The sequence below is a fragment of the Felis catus genome, chromosome A2 (genome assembly GCF_018350175.1).
Source record: "Felis catus isolate Fca126 chromosome A2, F.catus_Fca126_mat1.0, whole genome shotgun sequence".
Classification (NCBI taxonomy): domain Eukaryota; kingdom Metazoa; phylum Chordata; class Mammalia; order Carnivora; family Felidae; genus Felis; species Felis catus.
The window spans coordinates 96,877,403-96,900,652 of NC_058369.1; the positions used below are offsets into that span (position 1 = coordinate 96,877,403).

At 38.7% G+C, this 23,250-nt stretch overlaps 1 protein-coding gene across 1 annotated transcript in view; it reads right to left on the reverse strand.

Annotated features, from left to right (window-relative positions):
* Positions 1-1,234: 1,234 nt before the first annotated feature.
* Positions 1,235-23,250, reverse strand: part of CALCR (calcitonin receptor) — a 156,102-nt gene continuing 134,086 nt past the window's right edge. Inside the window, exons 8-13 of the mRNA XM_003982757.5 lie at positions 20,051-20,204; positions 14,390-14,450; positions 14,216-14,282; positions 11,654-11,872; positions 10,919-10,960; positions 1,235-3,388 (exon numbers count right to left, since the gene is read on the reverse strand). Of these exons, the coding sequence (XP_003982806.1) occupies positions 3,131-3,388; positions 10,919-10,960; positions 11,654-11,872; positions 14,216-14,282; positions 14,390-14,450; positions 20,051-20,204 (801 nt within the window). The 3' untranslated portion in view covers positions 1,235-3,130. The remainder of the gene's footprint in view (positions 3,389-10,918; positions 10,961-11,653; positions 11,873-14,215; positions 14,283-14,389; positions 14,451-20,050; positions 20,205-23,250) is intronic.

The window sequence follows — 23,250 nt, forward strand, 5'->3', positions numbered from 1 at the left end:
GTTCCAACCACATTTGTCCCGCCCCAAAGACATTCCAACCACATTTGTCCCACCCCAAAGTTATCCATGGTTATGGTTTTAGGGTCATGGTTGACTTGGCAGGTTTTGATACGTACCATTTACCCAGGAAAGAAGCAGTCACCACTGCAAAGAAACTTTGCCATGATAACTATGATAAATAAATATTTGTCATAGAGTTAAATGGAAGGTGTGTGAAATGCCTGTTGAATCAATGATAATGAATGAAGGAATGAATGAGAAAGGCTGGAGCCTCATGACAATAGCATTTCTGTTATTTCTTTCTCAACATCTTTCCTCTTTTAAGAACCATGATATCTATGTGTACCCAAAGGCCTATTTGGGATCTTTTTGTAGTAGGGGTCAAAGCAGGTGGGCAGCTGACCACCTGAGTTCAGGTTGCCTGCTGAAGAATCAGGTTTTATGGTATGATGGAAAATTCCTTTTGTTTTTCAAGATCTCAAGGGTAATAATATTCATCTGTATTGCCTATTGGGACACAAAGAGTAAGATATAGCCCTTATGTATCTTTTCTGAAAAAGTTCTCCAGCTCTTATGAGGACAATAGTTGAACTGCACAGAACCTACAGATGGCTCCTGTTCCCCATTATTAGTCTGTCACAGTTCTAATTTCATCCTCATCTTTCCATTTCATGCTTTCCAGATATGAAAACCTTTCCAATGGTGGCCTTTATGCATTCTAATGACATGTAGTTAGTTGCCTTTTATCCTGCCTTAGTCTCTCTCCCAAACTATATTAAAAATCAATGATCGTAACAATTCCAATGATCTGATGTGATATTGGACAGTTTCAAGTCTGGTCCCAGAATAATGAAAAAAAAAAAAAAAGTCAAGAACAATAAAAGGATTTGATACTTTTGGCCTAGATTTCTTTGCTGTGCTTCCCAAACTTATGCAATATAGATCAAAGGGTGTGTGTGGTTTTTGTATTATCAAGGGAATGAGAGCTGTACTTTGGAGTTTATAGTCAAATTGAAGATGTTAGATGATCACACGGACAAAGGCAATAATCTCGATGTTTTTGCACATAAGTTTTCTAACCTATGCTTTTGGATTATCTTTCCCCCTCTTGTAACACAAACTAAATGGGATGTTAGCAACCCATGGCTGAAATGAAAAACAAACAAACAAACAAACAAAAAAACCCCACAAAACTGAACATGGAATGAGCAGGAGACAAGATGAATGTAATGAAAGATGAGGAATATATTTCTTTAGAAAAATAGGCACATATACATCTTTTTGCTTTTAACATACTCTGTATTAATTTATAGATATACATAGCGTAAGCATTTCACATCATTTTGGCACTGTGTACAATTCTACGGAAAGCTGTGTTGTTTTTCAGCCCGTACTATAATAGCACAATAATGTCTAGAATATTTAGCAATATTTTATCACATTTGTACTAGAGCTGCCTCAAATACTCTGTTTTCCATGTTTGTAAACGAAAATAGGAACACCACTACATAAACACTGTGATTGAAAAAATACCTTCTTTTCAGTTCCTCCTTTACATTCAGTAAAGGAGACTTAAGCCACTTTAGTATCCAAAATACATTTTCACTGAAGGAATATAATTTTTCTTCGGGTGCACTAAATATGTAACCAGAACAAATCAACTTTTTGTTTTCCCACAACTAGATCACCTCTGAAAGGCAGTGGCATCAAGGACATAGATGAGACTTGAGATTTGGAGGGTTTTGGTGGATCTCTTCATTTAGCACAAAACTAAATGATGGTGACTCGGATTACTGTTGCAAAGTCACAAATGAATTTCAGGTGCCAGCAATGATAACTGGTTTATTCAGGGATTTTTAAGGATTTTATACTGAGGAAGTGAAGAGAGACATGGGAATATAATATTGGGTTTTCAGAAGAACCTCTACTTTCATTTTAAATGAACTGGTGGATGGTCAAACTTGTAGCAGTTACTTTTCCTCCTCCTGTCTTGCTAATAGCAGCAAACAAGAGGTCAACTACAAACTGATTTCTAATTAGCCCTACTGAATCTTCCCGGAAAAGTCGGAGATCTTGTTAAGCTTTGAAGCTGGGTGGAAGGCAGTTAATGGATTTATATGGAGTCTTTTAATTACCAGTCTTAAACAAATTTATCTTTTACTGCTAGATAGCACCCAAGGGCAAGAGGTAATCTGCTTTATAAACCTTAGAGTGATTTGCTTTATAAATCCTGGAGCTTAGGAAAGTGGAAAACTCTCTTTAAAGAGAATATTCTCTTCCACTAGAAATTATATTTTTGGCAGTTTTGTGAAAAATTTAGTGATGGATTCTTTGTGACCTCCCAGTGTATAAATGTCAAGTACCAAAGCATATTCAACATGAAGGCCAGCTCCTTCAGCAGGTAGACCTGTTCGGTGGACAAGATTATCCAAAACCAAACTGAGTGTACGATATTAATAAACCAATTAACAAGGTGGCCCATCTAATGTTTTGAGCAAATTGACTCTAAACTTCTTTTTCATTCAGAGCATTACACCTTCCTGCCAAATGCAAGTCTGTCCCCCGACATTCTTAGTCATCTCTATATTAGAAAGCCACTCGGTCTTGCAGAGGTCATGTAATTTGTGCGGTTTACATTGTGTGGATGGTAAAACATCTGAGTAATATTGGAATTGGTTGAAATAAAAAAATTAAAAATCAGATCCATAGCCAAATACAGAAATATTCTAATTCAAAGTCTAGAGTTAAAAAGAAAAATAGTGACCGTGATTTTGATTTTTCAAAGTTATAAATGGCTCAAGATTAACAAGGAGCACCCTGTTTCTGAACTAGGTCAATTTAGTTGTGTTTCTCTTGGATACTTTGCTTGCATTACTATGACATCTGCATCTCGGTCCTAGATGAAAGATGGAGATCACAAGTGATGCAGTGGGAGACCCCATTCCTAGACTGTCTCCCACAGCAATAGTACCAAGGAAAACTTTCTCCAGATTTACTATGGACAAATTCACTTAATAATTCTTCACGAATGATATGCTCAGCTCCTGGGAGGATGGGGATCACTTTAAACACATGGTCTGTCTGTCTCCCAGGAAATGAAGGCTCAGTGATCACAATGTAAGCTTCACATTCAAGCGGATGACTCTTGCTCAATGATCTCCAAAGCGATGACCTCCGCACCCTCCTCGCCCAGGTTGTTGGCGGCTTCGTTCCTCGGCTCCTGATGGCAGATGTAAACCGGGATGTCGCCGGCTTCAGCTGCGGCTGCGGCAGCGGCTGCAGCAGCGGCTGCAGCGTTGGCAGCAGAGCGGCGGGGGTTCCTGCTCCCCCAGCGCTGATCCCACTGGGTTTTGAATTGGGCCCAGTGGCGCTTCACGGTGGTTTGGACCTGGAAGAGAAAAGGCGACCTTGTTTTCGTATAATTGTCAGAAAGGACCTGAGCTGTTTATGAGTGGGCACAATTCTAGGAGCTCATCAGAGGTTAAAGGAGATCGAATCGTAATTCTGATCCAAAGGACTGTGCAGGATATGCTCTGGTTGGGGAACATACCATCTTGGCAGAAGAATTTACAAACTGGAGAAGTGAGTTGCTTGCCTGAGCTACCACTGGCAAGGTCATTTGCTCTTATGAGTAAAAGTCTGTTCTTTAGCTCTTCTACCCAATCAATGAAATTTGACTTGGTTTCATACCCAATATGGTATACATGTCATATCAGAGGAAAAGATTTTGAGAAGTTTTTATCTGCTACCACCTCTGGTAAGGCAGAAACTTTCATCTAAACCTACACATTATTGGTCATGATTGCACAGTTCTGAGTTTTATGATAATGACTTCATACTGTTGACTTTCCTTTCTCCAACATGGCTTGAGAGCGGATGTGCGAGGTAAAACTCTGGTTAATGGAGTGACAAGCTTTTAAGAGTAAAATTTCAATCTCTTTCTATTGAGAAACTTCTAGTATGTAAATAAACTCATCAAACATACTTTATAAATATGATAAACTCTATCTTGAGCACAAGGGAGAAGGTGCTAAAGTCAGAAAGTTCTAAATATGAAAATTACAGTAAGCATAGCTGAAAACAACACAGACGATAGTGTTGCTTCCCTAGCTCTGCTTTCTACAGAACTGAATTCAATTTAGTAGTTAAGTTAATCTTTTCTGTTGTCTTCTAGCATACAGTGCTTACACATATGCTCCAAAGACTGCTCTTTGGGTTTGAGTTCCAGTTTGTTGACTCCATGGTTGTTGTTGTTGTTGTTTTCTTTCTTAGGCTTTTCTCCTTTGTAAAAAGGAGATCATGACACTAATTCAGAGTTATGAGTAAGATTTTTTGGGGTTATTTAAATCACCTAGTATGCTACTGGTGCATAGCAGCAGTAATTCCCTACTTTTTCTCCTGTTCTGTCCCCACGTTGACTCCCCTCCTATACCCACCACCTCCAAGGATTTCCCAGTCAATGTGGCTGGATTTGAGAGAGTCAAGTGTCTCTCTTAATATTATCTAGCACTTAATAAAGACCTAGCTCTTTATTAAGGCTATTTGCTGGTTGAAAACTGATTCATGTAAGTGTTTTGCCTTCTATGGTTGTAAGCAAATCAGTAGAAGAGGTACAAATGTCAGCTGTAATATATATAGAGAGAGAAAAGGAAGGATTGGAGCCATGGAAGAGGTACAGGTGAGGAAGAACAGAACAGTAAAGAAGAAAAGCAGTTAGGACAGTGCTGAATAACTGAGTATTGACTAGTTTGTTAACCCTCTGAGACATTTCTGTCTAGAGGTCAAGACACAAAGAGAAGACGAAGCCTGAAAGATTAGGTCCGTTTATTTCTAATTGAAACGATATACTCCTTCACACACTATGGTTTCCTGCACTCAGCTAGTGCCATTCAAAATAGCAGTAGGGAGACATGCTCCAGATAGGCTGAACTTGATCACGGTTATTCTTTTCAGAAGGAATTCAGTCCACACCCTAGGTGACCTGAAATCTTGGCCTCGTGGGTTTGTCCTTTAGCTATTTACCAAAAATACCTCCATTTCAGTCACTCAGCCAGGCACAGATAGAAGGGATTCGGGTCCCGTAAGAGCACTCAGACACCAGGAACAGAGCTGCCATCAGGCAGAAGTGGAAGATTCCCATCCATCATTCTACTGCGTTTGCCTGAGTTGGCTCATCTCTCTGCCAAAGTGGTTTTAAGCCACTTATTGCTCTGACCCTGATTCTCCAATATTAAACTGCTGGTCTCTCTCCACCAGCTATATGGTTTCTTCCCATCAGGCCTCTATTCACTGTGTTCCCTCTGACTGGAATGCCCCTCCCCCCACCCTTCACTAACACCAAAACTTGTGTTTTCAGGACTCAATTCTGTTTCCCTGGAAACTTTTCTTAACCCCCTAATACAGAGTTAGGAGTCTCTTCTGTGCTCTTGTTGCACTTATTCTCCATTCATTATTGCTCTTGCTACATTATATTATAATGCTTGGTATGTCTCCCTCTCCTCCTGTGTGTGTGTGTGTGTGTGTGTGTGTGTGTGTGTGTGTGTGTGTAGTGTCTATTAAGTCTAGGTCCTTAAATGTTTTAAATGCCAGGTTCATAATCTAGGAACCATCAAATACCCTGTTGAAGAAATAGGAAATACATTGTTTCAGCATATTTTTGGAGAAGCGATGTCCCCAAAGGGAACTGATAGTTTCTGTGGATTCAGCATCTCTCAAATACCAACATAGCTAAAACTTACACCAATATTTAGAGGTATCCAAGGCAGACAGTGTAAGTTTAGAGTGAGTTTGTAAAAGTTCCAGCAGACAAAAAAAAAAAAAAGTCTTTGTTTTTCCTCACCTGTTCTTTTAAAATAATCCCCTTTGGAGTGTCCATGCATTTTAATGAAGTACCCTGCGTAAATGAGGCCAAAGGGTTTGAGACCTATTTCATGTTTTTAATATTATTATTACAGAAATGTTCATAGCCTTCTATAATTGCATTCCTGAATTATAAACCTGTTCTTTTGTGTGAAGATGAGAATCTGCTTCAATTTGTAAACCACACATATAAGAATAGGCCCTTAACAGGATGTAAAAGACACTTGAATAATTATAGTTTAATAGGGCAATTATCTCCTACAATACCACAGGTTAGGCTTGATGCTGCTTTGATCACAAGAATAAGGGCATTGAATCTGATTGAAAAAAACAGGGAGACTTTTCATTGCTCCTGAAAAGCATCAGAAATGTTAGAAGAGGCCAATGGGATAAATATACAAAGTTTGAATTGTATAAATTCATCACTCATTCTAAAAGCAATTAATACAGATCACTTTACATTTTCCCTAATTATATCAATTTATGTATTGCCACCTTTAAAAATAGAGCCCTGGACTGAGGGTTTGAAGACATAATTATTGCACCTGGCTCTATTATTAACCATCTGTATAAGGCTGGTACATTTGGGCCTCAGTTTCTACATTTGTGAAAAAGAAAATCAGGTTGCAATCTTCATGGTTGGACTTAAATGCTTTTATCTTTGGCCTTTGTTTTGCTTAAATTCAGCATAAGCACCAGCAGTTATATACTGTTGAATGGAAGGTGGGATTTCTCCCAGGGAGTTTTGATTCAATGGATGAAAAGATTTTCAAAACTCCTCCCTCATGTCTTCCCTTGTTGATGCCACAACTGAATAGACCTGCTGCCATCTAAATTTAAGATTAAAAATCATGAGTTTTAAAAACACTTTAAATCCACTGGGAAGTTAAAAAGTAACTATATGCTTTAAATGCTTTTATATGACTTTTTGAAGCTGGATCTCTATTAAATCCTGTTAATTAGATGCTGAGGGGTACTTCTGAATATTATTCATAAAGTTGCCACTGATATTTTTTTCATCCTTTGGGAGCATTATCTTTACTAGTCTTTATCTTACAGAATTTACATGTTTTACAGTTTGAGGTAATTGGGTACTGCAAGATTATAAGATCAAGGTTTTCTAATTCCCTTTCACTACCTACTTTCCTATGTTTGGGGAAGCTCCCCTGTTCTAGAAGACAGAAATAAATAAATATCATCTATAATAAGGTTAATATTTTTGAAAATATTTAACTATTGTGTTTCTTAAATAACATTACCCTACAACCCTCTCATTCATTAAGTGAAGGTCATTCATTGCTTGAAGAACAAATTAGATTTTGTCTAGAGTAGGTTCACCAAGTGTATTCTCTGATCAGCAGCATCAGCATCACCTGGAAAATGGTTATAATGCAAATTCTCAGGCCCCATTCTTGTCCTACTAAATAGGAAACTCTTCTGGTTGGGGCCAACCACTCTGTGTTTTAACAAATTTTCCAGGTGATTCTGATGCACACTTAAGTTTGAGAACACTGGTCTGGAAAAACAAAAAGAAAAATCATTGCTTAGCTTTGAGTCTCCAAGCTGACTTTCTTGAGTCTCTAGAAGGACAAGCTTTGAAAACCAGGTTTTATGGAGTGAGAGAATTTCTAAATAGAAAAGTTTACCTTTGCATTGAAGTGAAAGCCTTACTGCTCTGAAAACAGAATTTTACTAAAAGCCATAGTACAGAGAACACACAGGATGTGACATAGGGAGAGTTCCTTGCAGACAGGAAGGGGAGTGGGGAGCCCAAAACCCTTCTAAGCCCCAGAGGAAGAGAAGAGAGAGATACAGAGACACAAAGGACCTTGCATTTCCATTCATGGGGGAAATACCTGGGGACATGGGGAGAAGAAAGAAAGCAGGAATAACAGAAACACCCCAATATAATAAATCTTGCTTTTATGATTTTGAGAGCACAGTTCTAGAAATTGATAGCCCCATAAAGAAGTCCCACATTTGGCTTGGTACCATGTCCAACTTGGTGCCTGAGCAGTGGCTATGACATTAGCTGAAGACAGATTCACAGGCCCTTCTCAGTGTGAAGAAAGGAGGCTGACTTCCAGGCTCCTCAGGTGGCTCCTCAGAAAACTGGTGTAATCAGAACAGGGGCAGGGCCTGGTCAAGGAGACTACAGAGTAAAATGATCTCTAGGGTCCTCAGTAGTGAGGGGAGCCACCATGAGTTTCAACAGGGGGTGCTAGCATAATGTCAGTTTTCACACACTCCAGTCTTAAACTGAAATCTTCCTGATCATGCTAGTTTGATCTACAAACTATTTTAGCCATAATGCATGGACAATAGCAAGAAACATGAAAAAGGGAGAACATTCACTGTGTTGTTAGTGCTCTCTCAATTTTTAAGCTGTGGCTTGGAAACATTTGAGTATCTTTATAGCTGTGATCATCTTTTTGAGGTCCCTTAGATAGTTAATAATTTATTGAAGTTGGATGGTCAATGTCCACACTCTTGGAAGACTTGTAGGAACTATTTGATCCATAAGCATGCTCTCATGGTTACCTCCTGATTCCTACTACTGTAATTCTCCAAATTCCTTTCCTGCTTCTAGTCTTTTCATCCTATCTGATCCATTTGCATAACAGGAATCGCTGATAACATACAGATAAAAAATAAAAACGAAAACCTCAATCTTCATAATCTAACTGACATATTAACCCCGGAAATCTCTTAACATTCTGGTAGGCAAAGCCCAATCCCAACTCTGTCTCAGATGCAGCTGCAAGAATTTCCTGCAGGTTCAAGTGCCCTGCCTGTGTTTCAGGTTGTTCACAGAGGGCCTTGCTGAGATCCACAGGCCTAAAATTCATGGGGCTGTGACATTACATTTGACACAGTAAACAATTTCTATCTTATTAGAAATGTCACACTTGTAGCTTCTCCTGGTAAGAGAATCTTAATTAAAATGGAGACAGTTTCTTTACTTCAAAAAGCAGAGATAACATACTCAAATGAACTAGAAACATTCAATTGTTCAGGAGCACTCCTCGGCTTGCTTTCTATGCCTGACACTCCCAAGACAGCATCATGGTTAAAACATAGTAAGTACTGAGGTATTTTTACAAACGCATGCAATCCTCTAATGTTTTCAAGGCATGCCCCTTCTGAATATGGTTTTTATATTAGCCCTATATGGGTATTGCTTTAGATGGGAAAACTTATTTTGTATGGCACCTGTAACAACTCAGAAGACAGAGACATACATTCACAGAAACTGATTAAAGATAAGGTGATCTAAGCCCTATTTATTTTTTTATTAGTTTTTGCTATTCTTCAAACAAATGAACAACAACAAAACAAAACAAAACAAAAAACAAAGGAAGAGAGACACTTTAACAGCTGGCAGCAGAAAGATGTCTTTTCCTTTCTATCCCAGGCCTTCAGTCTAGCCCATAGCAATAGTGAATACATAATATATTTTTGTTGAATGAAGGAATGAGTTTATGGATGAATGGACGAAGGGAGGAATAAAATGTACCAATTAAAAAGGAGAATGAGAATGACAAAAATCCCACAATGCAATGTCGAGGTTGGAGATAAATAATAGGTCACAAAACAGCAAAATATTATAGGTGCTCACTATTTAACTGAAGAAATAAAGAATGGAGAATCAATTAAATATTAATTGATTATGGTTAGAAAACCATTCTCGTTTGTAATAGAAAAATAATATTTTTGTTTATCTCTTAACAAAATCTGATTTGCCTTGGTATAGAATTATTCTTAATAGGAATTAATGTAAAATTATAAAAAATAATTGTGCATTAAAATTCATGTGGTATATAACTAGAGAACATACGCCAACAAATCTCCAGGGAGGAATCCTAGACATATTATAGAGCAGTGGAAGATGCAGTTCATTTAATTAAGAATCAGGAAATTTGGGTTCTAGTCACCGTTATACAATATACAACTATGACTGTGACATTGTGTGAGTCACATGTTCTTCCTGGAGTGTAGACTTTTCACCTAAAAAATGAGGGAGCTTACAAACCATGTTTCTTGAAGCCCTGGATATTCTGTGGTACAAATTTAAGCAGCTCCACTTTTTTTTAAATTCAAGTATAATTAACATATGTGTTGGCAGGATTTCATTCTTTTTTATGGCTGAGTAATATTCCATTGTATGTATATGCCAGATCTTCTTTATCCATTCATCCATCAATGGATACTCAGGCTGCTTCCATATCTTGGCTAGTGTAAATAATGCTGCTATAAACTTAAGGTTGCACTTATCTATTTGAATTAGTGTTTTCATTTTCTTTGGGTAAATAGCCAGTAGTAGAATTACTAGATTATATGATATTTGTATTTTTAATTTTCCAAGGAGCTACCATACTGTTTTTCCACAGTGGTTCCACCAGTTTGCTTTCCCAGGGACAGTAAGCAGGGGCATTTTTATGCTTTACAGTTGGGGTCCCGGGAGAGATTTCATTGGAAGAAAGGGAACTCTGACTAACTCCCCCCACCCCTGAAAACACTGGCCATATGGATCTCTAGATTTTACTGATCTAAATATTCAGATAATAAATTACTTATTTGAGAATGCTTTTTGAGTCTTAACTTCAGGGTTGTTTTCAAAATGTCGAATAAGTGATATGACACCGACACCAAACAATGGGAAAATAAAAAGTGATGAAGCAGGACAAATTGGCTGGATATTGGTTTTGCTCTAGTGAGCAGTTGGGTTTTCCAAAGGAATGGGAGCATGACTTCTCCTACTATGGGAATCCAGAATAGCTTTCACTATTCCTGCTCAAGGAACTCACTAACTTAAGGTGCCATCCAAGGAAATCAGAACTTAGCTGCCCGTCTGGATAGTATCTGCAATTGTACCATAGAAACACAGATAAGATGCAGCTTCAAGTAATGGAAAAAACATGATCCCTCAAGTCATGAAACCCTGCGAGGTCAACTGTAGAAGTGAGAGCAAATGAAATGTGTACAGAAATCCTTTGGGAACTGTAAAGTGCTGGCTGTATATAAATGAGTGATGGTATTATGTGAAATGCATGCTTACCTCGTTGTTGCAGAAGCAGTAAATCACGGCAACGAAGAATCCCTTAAAAAAGGAGGAAAAATAGAATTGAAGTTATTTTTGTGTGCATTATGTTATTTAGGAATCAATATAAATAGCCTGGAGAGGAACATTTCACTGTTGCAACAGCAAGTGAAGGCTCAAGAAAAGACAATTACAGCACTCATATCCAGTGTTTTATTACAAGAATATTCCATTTTAAAGGGATATAGCTTCCAGCTTGGGGTCCAGTGGAGGCATTTCATACTGATATAAACATGTGCTTCTCTACCCTGTGTTTTCTTGGCATTGGGGACTATGATGATAGAAATCCAGGTTGGGAAACTGACTGACATTGGTGATGTTGATCTTCAAAACTCCCCTTCATGAAGGAAAAACAAATGTGGCCCTCAAAATACTGGAGAGGGGAAGGAAAGGTTGAAAGGATGGTGGGAATAGAAGTTCTGTCCTCAGTACTGTGCAGTGGGCCCATCCCTGGACAAATATTTGTCCTTAGGAAGATTTGTTCTCAAAGCTCATACTCCCCCTATTTCCTTCTTCAGTTTTGGGATTCAAAAAAAGGGGAAACAGGCAGTGAGAAAGACAGAAGCTGTATCCCTTCCAGGTTGCATATATTTGAAAAGGTCCTTCTAATCATATATGAGGCCTAGAAAATGGTTCACCTTATGTCAACTAGCTGAGCAAGTAGTTGAATAAATACACTATTGGCTTCTTTACCTGGAAATGGATCAGAGAGTGCATCAGGTAATCATAGATCTTCCCAAGCATCTTGTTGGATGGCCTCCAGGGAAAGACGACAAACTGGATTCCCAGCAGGGGCACCAGGATCAGGGTGGCCCTCACAGCCTTCAGGTACATATGCGATTCTGCCTCTTGGGTTTCCCTCAGTTTGCTCACAAGCACGCGGACGATGTTGAGCAGGAAGAAGAAATTGACCTGCAAAGATATGATGTTTTGAGGAAATCATCTATGTCAGTACTACTGAAGGGTGCCCACTTTCCTCAGTTCTTGTTTATTCCTGGGAGCAGATGTGACCTCTGCAGGACATGAGGGATGGCCTGTGACATAGTGTAATGTGCTAAGCATTGCTGGGAACATCAGTATGACCAGACCCTTTCAGACCTGAATTAACATTTCTTTTTTTTTTTTTCCAAATGAGAAAATATTATTCCTGCATATGTAAATATATTAAGTTCAATTCTAAGGAGGGTGGTTTATTCTTTACTTTGATTTTTACGTTTTTACAAAGGAGCATCATAGATGACACTTTTCGATCTTCCTTTTTGGTCATCACATTATGAAGATTTTCCCTGTAGGCAAGACTACTTAACCAAGGCTGAAATGAGGACCGAGACATTTATTTGTAAAGTATTTGTAGTGGAGACAGCAAACCCAGCCTTCTTTTCTCTTTCATAACATCTTTTTAAAGACAATCACTTCATTGAGGTATAATGCACATTCAGTAAAATGGAGATTTTAAGTTTACATTCCAGAAGTTTAGAGAAAGGTATGCACCTATGTAACAACCACTCCAAACAAGAAAAGAGCATTTTCATCACCCCAGAAAGTTCTCTCCTGCTCCTTTGTGGTCAACAACCCCCTCCCCTCCACCTCAAGCAACCACTAATTTCTATTACCATAGAAGTGGAGAATTATATAGTATGTACTTTTTTTGTGTGTGTCTGGCTTCTTTGCTTTGACATGTTATCTGTGAGATTCATGCATGTTGGATATATTAACATTTCATTCATTTTTATTCCTGAGGAGTACTCTATTATATGGGTAATACAGATAATTTGTTTATTCATTCTACTGTTGATGGAAATTGGCATGGTTTCCACAATTTGACTATTATGAATAAGCATGCAATGAATATTTTCATACAAGTCTTTGTGTGAACATATGTTTTCGGTTCTCTTGAACAAGTACCCAGGAGGAGAACTGCCTGTTGACATGATAAGCATGTATTTAACTTTATAAGAAACTGCCAAACTATTTTTCAAAGAGGTGGCTTCATCATATGTTCCCTCCAGCACTAGATGAGAATTCCAGTTGTTCTTCACCCTTGCCAACACTTGGTATGGTCACTCTTTAATATTAGCCATTCTAGTGGGTGCCAAACTACTTTTGGCTATGATGATTAGTTTTGAAACCAAAGTTGTTTTTAAAATTTAATTGATGATTTATTTTTAAATGATTAGAATGATTCTTCAACCTGGAAGAGAAGTAACACGATTGCCCCCAAAAAATTCAGTAAAGGAGAGAGACCTTTATTAACAAATAAACTCTTACAAGGGGTTGGAAATATTCAAGACCTACGTCGGTGGGTCTTTGTGAGGACTGTCAGGCTGGTAAGTACATCACTGCTCTGGAGGAGGACAGAAGAAATTGGCTTTGGACTAGAGACACTGGTTACTGATGAATACTTCCTCAGTATGGGAGCAGAATATGGTGTATGACTCAGACTGTTTTTATTTTTCTCATTCGTACCCCAGGAAAACACTGTCTTTGAGGTTGGTGGGAAAACTAATGTCTAAATATTAAATTTGGTGGTTCTGACACCGGTCACCATATAGTAAACGTTGGGTAGAAACAAAGAGATTGGAAATAGATGCAGATGGTCATATTCTCCACTACCCCAACTTCTTACTAGCCTATGTGATTTGGGGTGAGTTTACTTGAATCTTTGGGTCTAGTTTTCCTACTGAGTAAGGGTTGCTTTTTGAAGGGTTGCTGTTAGAAACAGCATGGCAGCGTATGAGAAGTGCCTGAAATACGTTAAGTGTCTGCTGAGAGGGAGTTCCAACGATGGCTCATGTACCAAAGATGAAATGAAAGATGGTTTTGTTTGGCAGAGACCAGGGGAAAAGGTGCAGATGGACTCTGTGGTTTTTCAGTTTCTTTATCAGAAACATTTTTTATCATTCCTCAGCCCCTTGATCTTTACTTTTAACTAGAAGCATTTAGTTATAGCATTGTTTAAAGCAAAGTTGTAGCATTGAAAACTATATTTTTGTTATTGTGGGTGTAAAAATGAACTTATGCCCTTTCCCCAGTTGTGTTAAATGTTATTTTTTTCATTTGAAGACCCTCCAATAAAGTTGTTACAGATTATCTCACTATAGATTATCATTAAATTAGCCTAATTTTGAAGTTCGAATACACATGCTACATAGATCCGTCTTTACAGAAATCCTCTCAAAGAGGTAACACTTAATAATGGATTTAAAAAGCAATTCTCAACAACAATAACAAAATAAATAAAAAAGCAATTCTCACCACCAGTGCTGCCATGACGGGGCCGTGGATGATGTAAAGCAAATGGGTTTCCACACTCAGCCAGCAGCTAAAAAAAATAAAAAATAAGAAAAAAAATAAGGAGGGAGGGAATACATGAATATAAATGCATTTTATTTACAAATATGTTCACTTAAAAACCATCAAAATACTTACTTGTCATTGAAGTACAGCGCCCGAGTAATAGCATGGATAGTGGTCGGTACCAGTGGGAACCCTAAAAATGTGAGAAAGCAGAAATCACACCTGGTGTCTTGTCATAAGCTACAAGTAGGGTTGCATGGAAAATGGTAGTTTATCTTCAAAAACAGTGGCAAATTTTAATGTCTCTGTCAAAATATTTCCCTGATGTTTTTGCACAAAGTATTGTTGGTCAAACCAGATAAAAATGCTCTTGGTTAGAACATCATGTGTTTTCAGAATTTGGTTAAAGGCATTTCTAGGTAATTAAAAACCTTGTATGAATTATCCAAGATGGTAGGTACATTATTACTCTCACTATGACTATTATGTCATTGTTGTCTGTGGTGGTGGTGATGATGATGATGACGACTATTAGCTGAGACCAGAAAGCTCTTCACTGAGTGTGAACTGGATTCTGCTATAGAGAGGAGTTGGGTCACCATGGAGGGAAGTGACCTGGGACAGCTTATGGAGGCAATCACCTGATTGCTCTGAATGCCTCGATGATGTTCATAGTGGTTTTTGTAGGTTTCTTGTGTTTTTGTCTGTTTATATTACATGCATTGATCATGTTTTCTTTCTGTAAGAATACTTCAGAGCAGTACTGCATTCCCTACCCTCTGTAAGTTCTAGCTACAGAACCCTTATTAAGGCAGCTTACCATCCACTTCCCTGACTAAACTTGAAGGGCTAATAAAAAAAAACTTTGAATTTATAAATGGAACAATGGAGGTCGTGACTGGCAATGCATTCTGTCAGGGTACATGTTTTCAAAATCATTTTTCATTCTATTAGTGTAATCTAGAATAAAGTTTTAATTCTTGTAAAACAAATTTTTTTTTTTCCTCAGAGGTACCCCTGCCCAACAGAATATTGTTTGATTTGGTTGAGACATTTGTGGGAAGACTTTTTAAAATTATCATCAGATTAAGAAATGTATCTGAGATTGGGTTAGACCTCCACACTTTTTTTAATTTTTAAAGAATGCTTGTTTTTGAGGGAGAGAGACAAGAATGTGGCCAGGGGAGAGGCAGAGAGAGAGAGAGAGAGACAGACAGAATCCAAAGCAGGCTCCAGGCTCTGAGCTGTCAGCACAGAGCCCAATATGGGGCTCAAACTCAGGAACTGTGAGATCATGACCTGAAATGAAGTCAAATGCTCAACCGACCAAGCCACCCAGGTGCCCCTAGACCTCCACACTTTTATTTTCCGTGAGTTGTATGCAAAAACAGCCTCAGTTCCTTAACCCATGAAGCATATAATTCAGTAGGGCTACTGATTAAATGCTTGACCTGGGAGAACTTTGAGTTAGACTATTTGCACAAAATATAGTTGTATTTTATTCACAGCAGTTATAACATAGCATTTCCCCACTTGGGTTTTAAAAACAGAAATTCAGTCTCTGGATTTATTCTGAAACTTACGTTTTAGAATTAAACAGCAGAAGAAGCATATGGAGATCTCACTCTCACCACATCATTTGGGAGAGAGGAAAATGTGTTCCTTAGTGTACAGAGGAGCATAGACCCCATATCTGCTGATTCCTGGTGCTCTTTGCCTTGCTCTAGCCACCGATGTCTCTTTTATGCAGTTTGTTTTCTCCTTCCTCTTCCTCTCATCCCCCAGGGCCCCAAGAGCTGTAACAACCCTTCCTTCCACTAAAGTTGGTGAGAGTTAATCCTTTCTCCCTAGGATTCTTTTTCTAGGGAACTAGATAAATTCTGTGTGTTCATTGTAAAAGTCCATGGGGGGAATTCCTTCTTTGATTTATAACAAGAGGAGAACCAGCAAGGCGAAGAATCAATTTGAAGAGGGTTGTAAAATAAGTGACTTTTCTGAGAGCTAAACTTCACTATTTGAAACTGCTTCAATTTGAGAGAAGTCAACTAGTAAGTGGCCCTGTGCAGATTTGTAAGGGAGTAACCACCAAAAGAAGCATTCTTTCACTTTCTCTTGTAGAGAACTGTACTACCAGGTACTTTTCTCCCAGAGGGTGATGTTCATTATGTCTCTTATGATTTTTAGGATCTGTTCCAGATCCTGGAGTGGTAATATTATTCACAGCTGAAATGAATGGATGGGGTGTGCGTCACCTGGAATCAAAGTTAGGTCTGAGGACATAGCTTTCTGGGGCTAAATCTTCGCTGTTCCACTTTCATACTCTTTTCAAAGCACAGGTTATGCCTTATTTCATGGCATTGTAAAATTTGGGATCTATCATACTGTTTAGGTGTGAAATAATTTCAAAAGGACAATAAAAGTAATATCCAGTGGAAATGCCTTCTCTGCTCCACTAAATTCTTTAAAGATTCTGTGACATTATTTTTCTGGAGAAGTCATTTCAATTGCACTTTTACTTGTTTTACCCCGACCAAAGATAATACTTGCTAAAGTTCTAAGACAGAACTATTGATTTAAAATGCATCATCATGGTTGTCTCTCAATTTTGTTCTTAGAGATGGTAAAGAGTTTGGTGGAATTATGGAGTGTGTGTGTGTGTGTGTGTGTGTGTGTGTGTGTGTGTGTAGGGGGAGAGAAAGATAGATTTATGTCTGGCATGCTAAAAAATAATTACACTTTAGAACTTTATTGGTTGACTATCTGTCTTTCCAAACATCTATCTGTGGGGAAGTGCAAATCCTCATGCTTTTAAATTGATGATTCTATGCTTACCTTACTGAGTGCAATGTTCCTTAGGATTCCACTTCAATCATTCTGATAAAGTTTTAAGTATTTTCTGATTAAGAAAGGTTAAGGTATTCCATAAACATTTTACTTATATTTATTCCTTTCTTTTTGATACAGCTGAACAGCTTGTTCCTTTTTCCCCTTGAATTGTTTATGCGTGTTAAGCAGATGTCTTCATCAAGCTGTCTCTGATGATGTCAAAAGTTTTATAACTAATTCACAATGCATCAGTATGGAAAGAGTAGTTATAAATTGTTCCTTCCAGGGTGCCCTCATCTCTGCTGAATGTCACGGGCAAGAATAAATTTATAGCCTTTTGCTTCCATGGAAAATTTTCTGAGTATGGCAGATAGATGTTTTTGAATAGTCAAAACCAGTACAAGAAATATGCCATAAATTTTATGTCATTGGAAATAAGTAAAATACATCAGACAGAAATGGTGTGTGTGTGTGTGTGTGTGTGTGTGTGTGTGTGTGTGTGTGTGTGGCAGGCTGGGAGTGTGATGATATTTTCAGGTCTTCAGTTGGAAGGCATCTATCTGACCAACACCAATCATTACTATTGTGATGATCAGAATTTCTTCTGGGGGCATTAAACTGTATCCAGTTCATTCCTGGTATGATCATCTTTGGAGGACTAGAAATCTCTGACAAGGTATGTGTGAGGCTGAGAAGGTCAGGGAAAGGTAAGATCAGCCTTCTGTGGAAGGACACAGCTAAAAGAAAAACATAATAAAAGGCTATTTTGACCTTTGTATTCTGACCTGTTTTGAGGACAAGGAAGAGTAAGAGAACCTAGCACTTGATGTGGGACTGGCAGGATAGTCACAAACTTTCTTTCTAATCTTTCTGGATTTTGTAAGTCACAGAATGAGGGGAGCATGAAGGAGTAGCCCACAAGATGAGGTGGTTTGGGGTGTATTCTATATGGGCTTTCTAGTTCAAAAAAACCCCTCTCCCATTTTTTTCTGGATGGGTCACCATCCCCAGACATGTCTGCACTATGTGATTAATATCCCTTTCAAAGTCTTTGACCATGGTTTATTGAACCATGGCTGGCCCCCTAACTTCAGCTGAACCAATCAGATTTTCTTGTCCTGCTATTCACAATTGGGACTTAGAGACGAACATCTATCTAGTGTTTCTGTGTACCTGGAACAGAAAAATGCGAGCTCGGGAAAATTTGGGGTGGCTTGTGTTTACCATGAGGACTGGGGGAGCAGAGACCCTGTGATCTATGTTCTGTAGACAAAGAGAAGTGTTAAAACATATACTTAGAAAAAAAGAGACAAAAGAGAGGGAGAGTGTTCCTGGTCTTCTGGTCTCAGTGTATAGTTTGTTCAGTAGCTGAGCTGTGTTTCAGATCTTGACTTCCATGAGGTACTCTAGATTCTGATAATTTCTCTCTTTTTGTTTAAATTAGAAAATTGTATTCTCTGTTACTTGCAACCAAAGTGTCATAGCATTATTAGCTCAACAATGAGACTGCCCAAATATCTGCCCTACTAATTCACCATTATAGACTTATTCCATTGGTTTTGGGTCATGTGTTTTGTTAAAGTCCATATACTCCTATTGGGGAGGGTGTTATAGAAACAAACATTGCATAGGGCCAGTCCTGGTGTAGATTATAGAAGATTTTAGGTCACTTATATGACTTCCCAGACACATTTCCATACATTGGTGACAATGCCTGTTGAGTAGGGGTTTAAATACAAAGGGTCATGTTTTTATTTTTTTTATTTATTTATTTTTTTTTTTTAAATTTTTTTTTTTTTCAACGTTTATTTCTGGGACAGAGAGAGACAGAGCATGAACGGGGAAGGGGCAGAGAGAGAGGGAGACACAGAATCGGAAACAGGCTCCAGGCTCTGAGCCATCAGCCCAGAGCCTGACGCGGGGCTCGAACTCACGGACCGCGAGATCATGACCTGGCTGAAGTCGGATGCTTAACCGACTGCGCCACCCAGGCGCCCCTAAAGGGTCATGTTTTTAGAAAGCCTTTGGATTATCTTCTCTCCTCATTAAATTTTTCCTCTCTTATCAATATTTTTAGGGGTCCCCCAAAATGCTGCATTAAAGGGCAGGTTTAATTGAGGACAATCCATAGCCCCTGCTCCAACAGCCATCGTCACCCTATTAGTGGAGAATAAGAGTAAGCCTTTAGCTCTACAGTCAGGATCCTCCTCTGGTCTGGGAGGTTCACAGGATGTGTCTTTTTTTGATAGCACTGCATGAGTTATTGTCCCAAAGCTTTTTCCCTCTTCCTGCCTCACTACCTACCCAGTTTCCTTCCACCAGAATGAGTCATACCTTAGCATACTTGGTGAAGGGGAGAAATTTTAGAGTAGCCTCATGGACCTCAGCACCCTTAGTCAATATGTACAGAAGTGACCATGGTTTAAGCAATCAACCAGAGGCTTTTCAAAGTCATTGCCATGCACTGTGGTGTCAGGTGGCTCCCTTTGGGGTCCCATGAAATTATTTGTGTCTATTGTTCAGTGGGGCTCTTCTACCTGACTTTTTACTGGAGGAGTTGTTGGTGGATTGGTAAGAAGGAATGTTTTTGAGGAAGGGGAGTGGTGCCTGGATGGAGGAGATACAGAACTCAAAATGTGAGACTCTCTACAAACAGGTGATAAATAAAACTGAAGGGAGGATCTAATCATATCTCTCAATCAGAGCATGTTTGTCTGTCTGTTAGCTGGTCTGTTTCCACAGAAACACATACTCTTCCTTCTCTGCACTGACCCCTGTGCTGGCCACAGTCCATATAAACTTGTTGATGGGCTGCTACCGAGCTCTCTTGGAGACTGAACTCCTGCCCCCACCTGTGTCCCACCATTCCTCACAAGACCTAGGCCCCTGACTCTTCTCTGAGACCAAGAGTAGAAGAAGATTGTAAATATGCAGACAGAAGGGAAGGTGGCTGGAAAAAATACATACCCCAGCCCAAGAGATAATACCAACGCAGGTGTTGCTCCTCAGTGAACACAGCCACCACGATGAGTGTGTGCAGGTAGATTCCCTCACAGAGCATCCAGAAATAGTTGCATGCCATCATGTACTGGTGAAAAAAGTGCAAAATCTTGCAGCTCAGCTGTCAGAAAGAAATGGAGAAAGTCAGTGGAAGACACTGGCAACGGTCTGACAGTGAACAGAGGGTAAATGCGAAAATGAGCCAAAGTATTAACATTCAGTCTGCAGGGCGTCTCCCCAAGGATCTGTGGACACGCGCCACCCTCTATATCCACAAGTCAGAATGATAGTGTGCAGAGCAGTAGTATTACAGGTAAACAGCCATCCAGGGCGATGGAAGCCTACTCCTCAAAATGCTCTTTTCCTATTACATACTGGTGACTTATATAGACTAGAGAGGTTGATTTCCCTGCAATGTTTCTGAGGCCTATAATTTTTGAGAGCATCCAAGGCTTTTTCACATGGCATTTATGGCCCTTTTTCTGTGGCCAATGAGGCAAATAACCCAGAACTTGTTAGTGATGTTCCTAAAGTTCACTGATCTGTTGGTGAGGTCTCGTTAGCAATACAGAGGAGAGAACCAAGTGATACATTTCTCAAAAATGAGCCAGGAGCTATGCTGAACCCAAATGATGTGAGTGATTTTGTTTTCATATGGGAGGCTTAGCTTCTATATTGAGATCCAAACGTTTGGTGCACAGAGATTAGGATAGCAATCTTATTTAGTACTCAGTGCAGATGTAGGAGCCATACCTCTGGGGGAATCAGAGCAGCTACATAGTGTTGTCTGTAGAGAAATAATCATTGCTTCAACTGAATAACAGAATACCCTAAATTATTTCATAGTCACCTTTAGAATAGGGCTTTTCATCTTGGCACCACAGATATTCTGGACTGGATGATTTTTGGTTGTGCTGGCGCTGTCCTATGCGTTATGCATTATTCGGGTATTTAGTCACTCTAGTGGAGTAACCTCTGTCCACTAGATGCCAGTAGCATCCTCCACCCATTCATGAAATCAAAAATGTCTCCAGACATTACCAAATAGAGGAAAATGCCCCTGGTTGAGGAACACTACCCTAGATACCTAAATACCTAGAGTATTTAGTGGTGTTTAACTCTCTCTAACAACAATGGCAACAACAACATTTAGCATTTAAGACTTGGGGCATTAGAGATGATTATCTGCATTATTATTTTACCAAATGCCCTGCTTTACATATCGCATTTTGAATCTGACCAATTTTGGGCCTTTTTTCACTAAGTAAGGTAGTCATAGCATGACTGTCAGTACTATAGTAACCTTCTTAGGACTACACGTTTCTATTTAATGCGTAGCAGTAATAATTTATTTACTGACAATCCAATGTGCTCAGTCCTTTTGGGACTCATAGAACATAGGGAAAAGCCAGCTGGGTCCACAAAAAGGCAAATACTGCATTTTCAGAGATAGAAGCAACTTCTGATTCTGTCCAAAGTGGAACAGTAATGCAGAGAATTCAAAACATCAGGTAACCCAAAAGTAATTAATATTTGGCTTAGGAAGGCACTGGCTTTTTTTTTTCCATCTGAATGGCTTCCTGATTAGAATTATTTAATTTTATATTAGTTTGTATTTGCTACGCAAATACTTGCTATATGCACATGAGACTAAAACATATATTTGAAATAAGAAATTCAGTTGACTCTCACTACTCTTATTTAAAAGCCCTATACCTTCTGGGTCAAGAATTCCAGTGGAGATGTTTTGCCAGCCACCACTTGTGGAGGAAGGGAGAGGAAGAGGATGAATATGACAGCCCTGTGCAAAGATGTGGTTTTGTGTCGTCCACAGCAGCTTTGGCTTCAGATTTTACATACAGTCAATTCTCATTACTCACAGCTAGTTATGTTCTATAAAGTTGCTGCAAAAACTGATTTAGCAAATGCTGTGCCATTGCTCCTAGGGGAAACACAGGGTTAGGTTCCTACAAGCCTCTGGTCAAAATATTTTCATCAGCCAATCAATATCTAACTTTGTTTTATTTCTGTTTAAAGACACCTTATTTAATATATATTCTTGATTTGTTAACATTGAACTTATGACCAACAGCACTGTAACTTCTGCCTGAGGGAAACTCATCTAGCATACCTATTTTTTTCTGTAAGGTGTATCACAGCCAACTTGTACTTAGGAATATGACAACACTTTGGCACTATGCTTGGGGGCTATTGTAAGCAGTGAAATCACCCAACAAAAGCAACAAAGTGTGAAAAACATGGCATTTAAATAGACCATGAAAAGGACATTTATGCTATGAGAGATGAAATAAGAAGACAGAGTGTTGCCTTGTTCAACCTCAGCTGGGAATGTGTACATCAAGTGACTCAGTGTTTTTTTGCTACTCCGTGCATATCTGTAAATGGCCACGAAAGCACTGAGAATATGGATTTTGGACTTATAAATAAATTTTAGCAAGTAGGCAAATTTGCAAATATGGATCTGTCAATAATGAATATCAATTATATTTGGGTTCAGGGTAAGATATTCTTTGGAGGGCAAATGGCTCAAAAGTTCACAAAAATTCTGAAAATGACCAGTCTATTATTTTCCCCCCCAATGTATCATGGACATGATTGGATATATCTAGATGATGAAGTTGATTATTAAAATTTTATAAAATTGGTCACCACTTAGGTCAGTGGTTCATAACTAGGGTTGTTTATCTGTATCACCTGGAGGACACTTACAAAATATGCATAACCAGACCTCATCTCCCTTCTGTATTTTCAAAATATTTTAGGAGTTTCTAATGTAAGTTCCTAGTGAAGAATCATGTGCCTGAGATATTCAAGGTCATTCTGTTGCATTCCACAAACATTTACAGAGCACCTAATATGAGCCAGGAACTATACTAACTCTGTGAATATCAAGATGAATAAGGTGTAGTCATATTATCTCTGACTTGATTATAACCTTTCCCTCAAGGATGGGGTGAACCAGGTATTCAACAGACAGGGCTTCTGCTGAGGGTTAGTGCTTCACATCATTCTGGGATAGTTTTCTGCTTAGCAGAATGAGGTATTAAAAGATTCACTCTGAGCTCAAATAAGCTAAATAGCTTTTTGGCTATTTTTTCAGGCTGTGGTCACAATACTATAATTTTGGTTAGAGTAATGATTTCCAA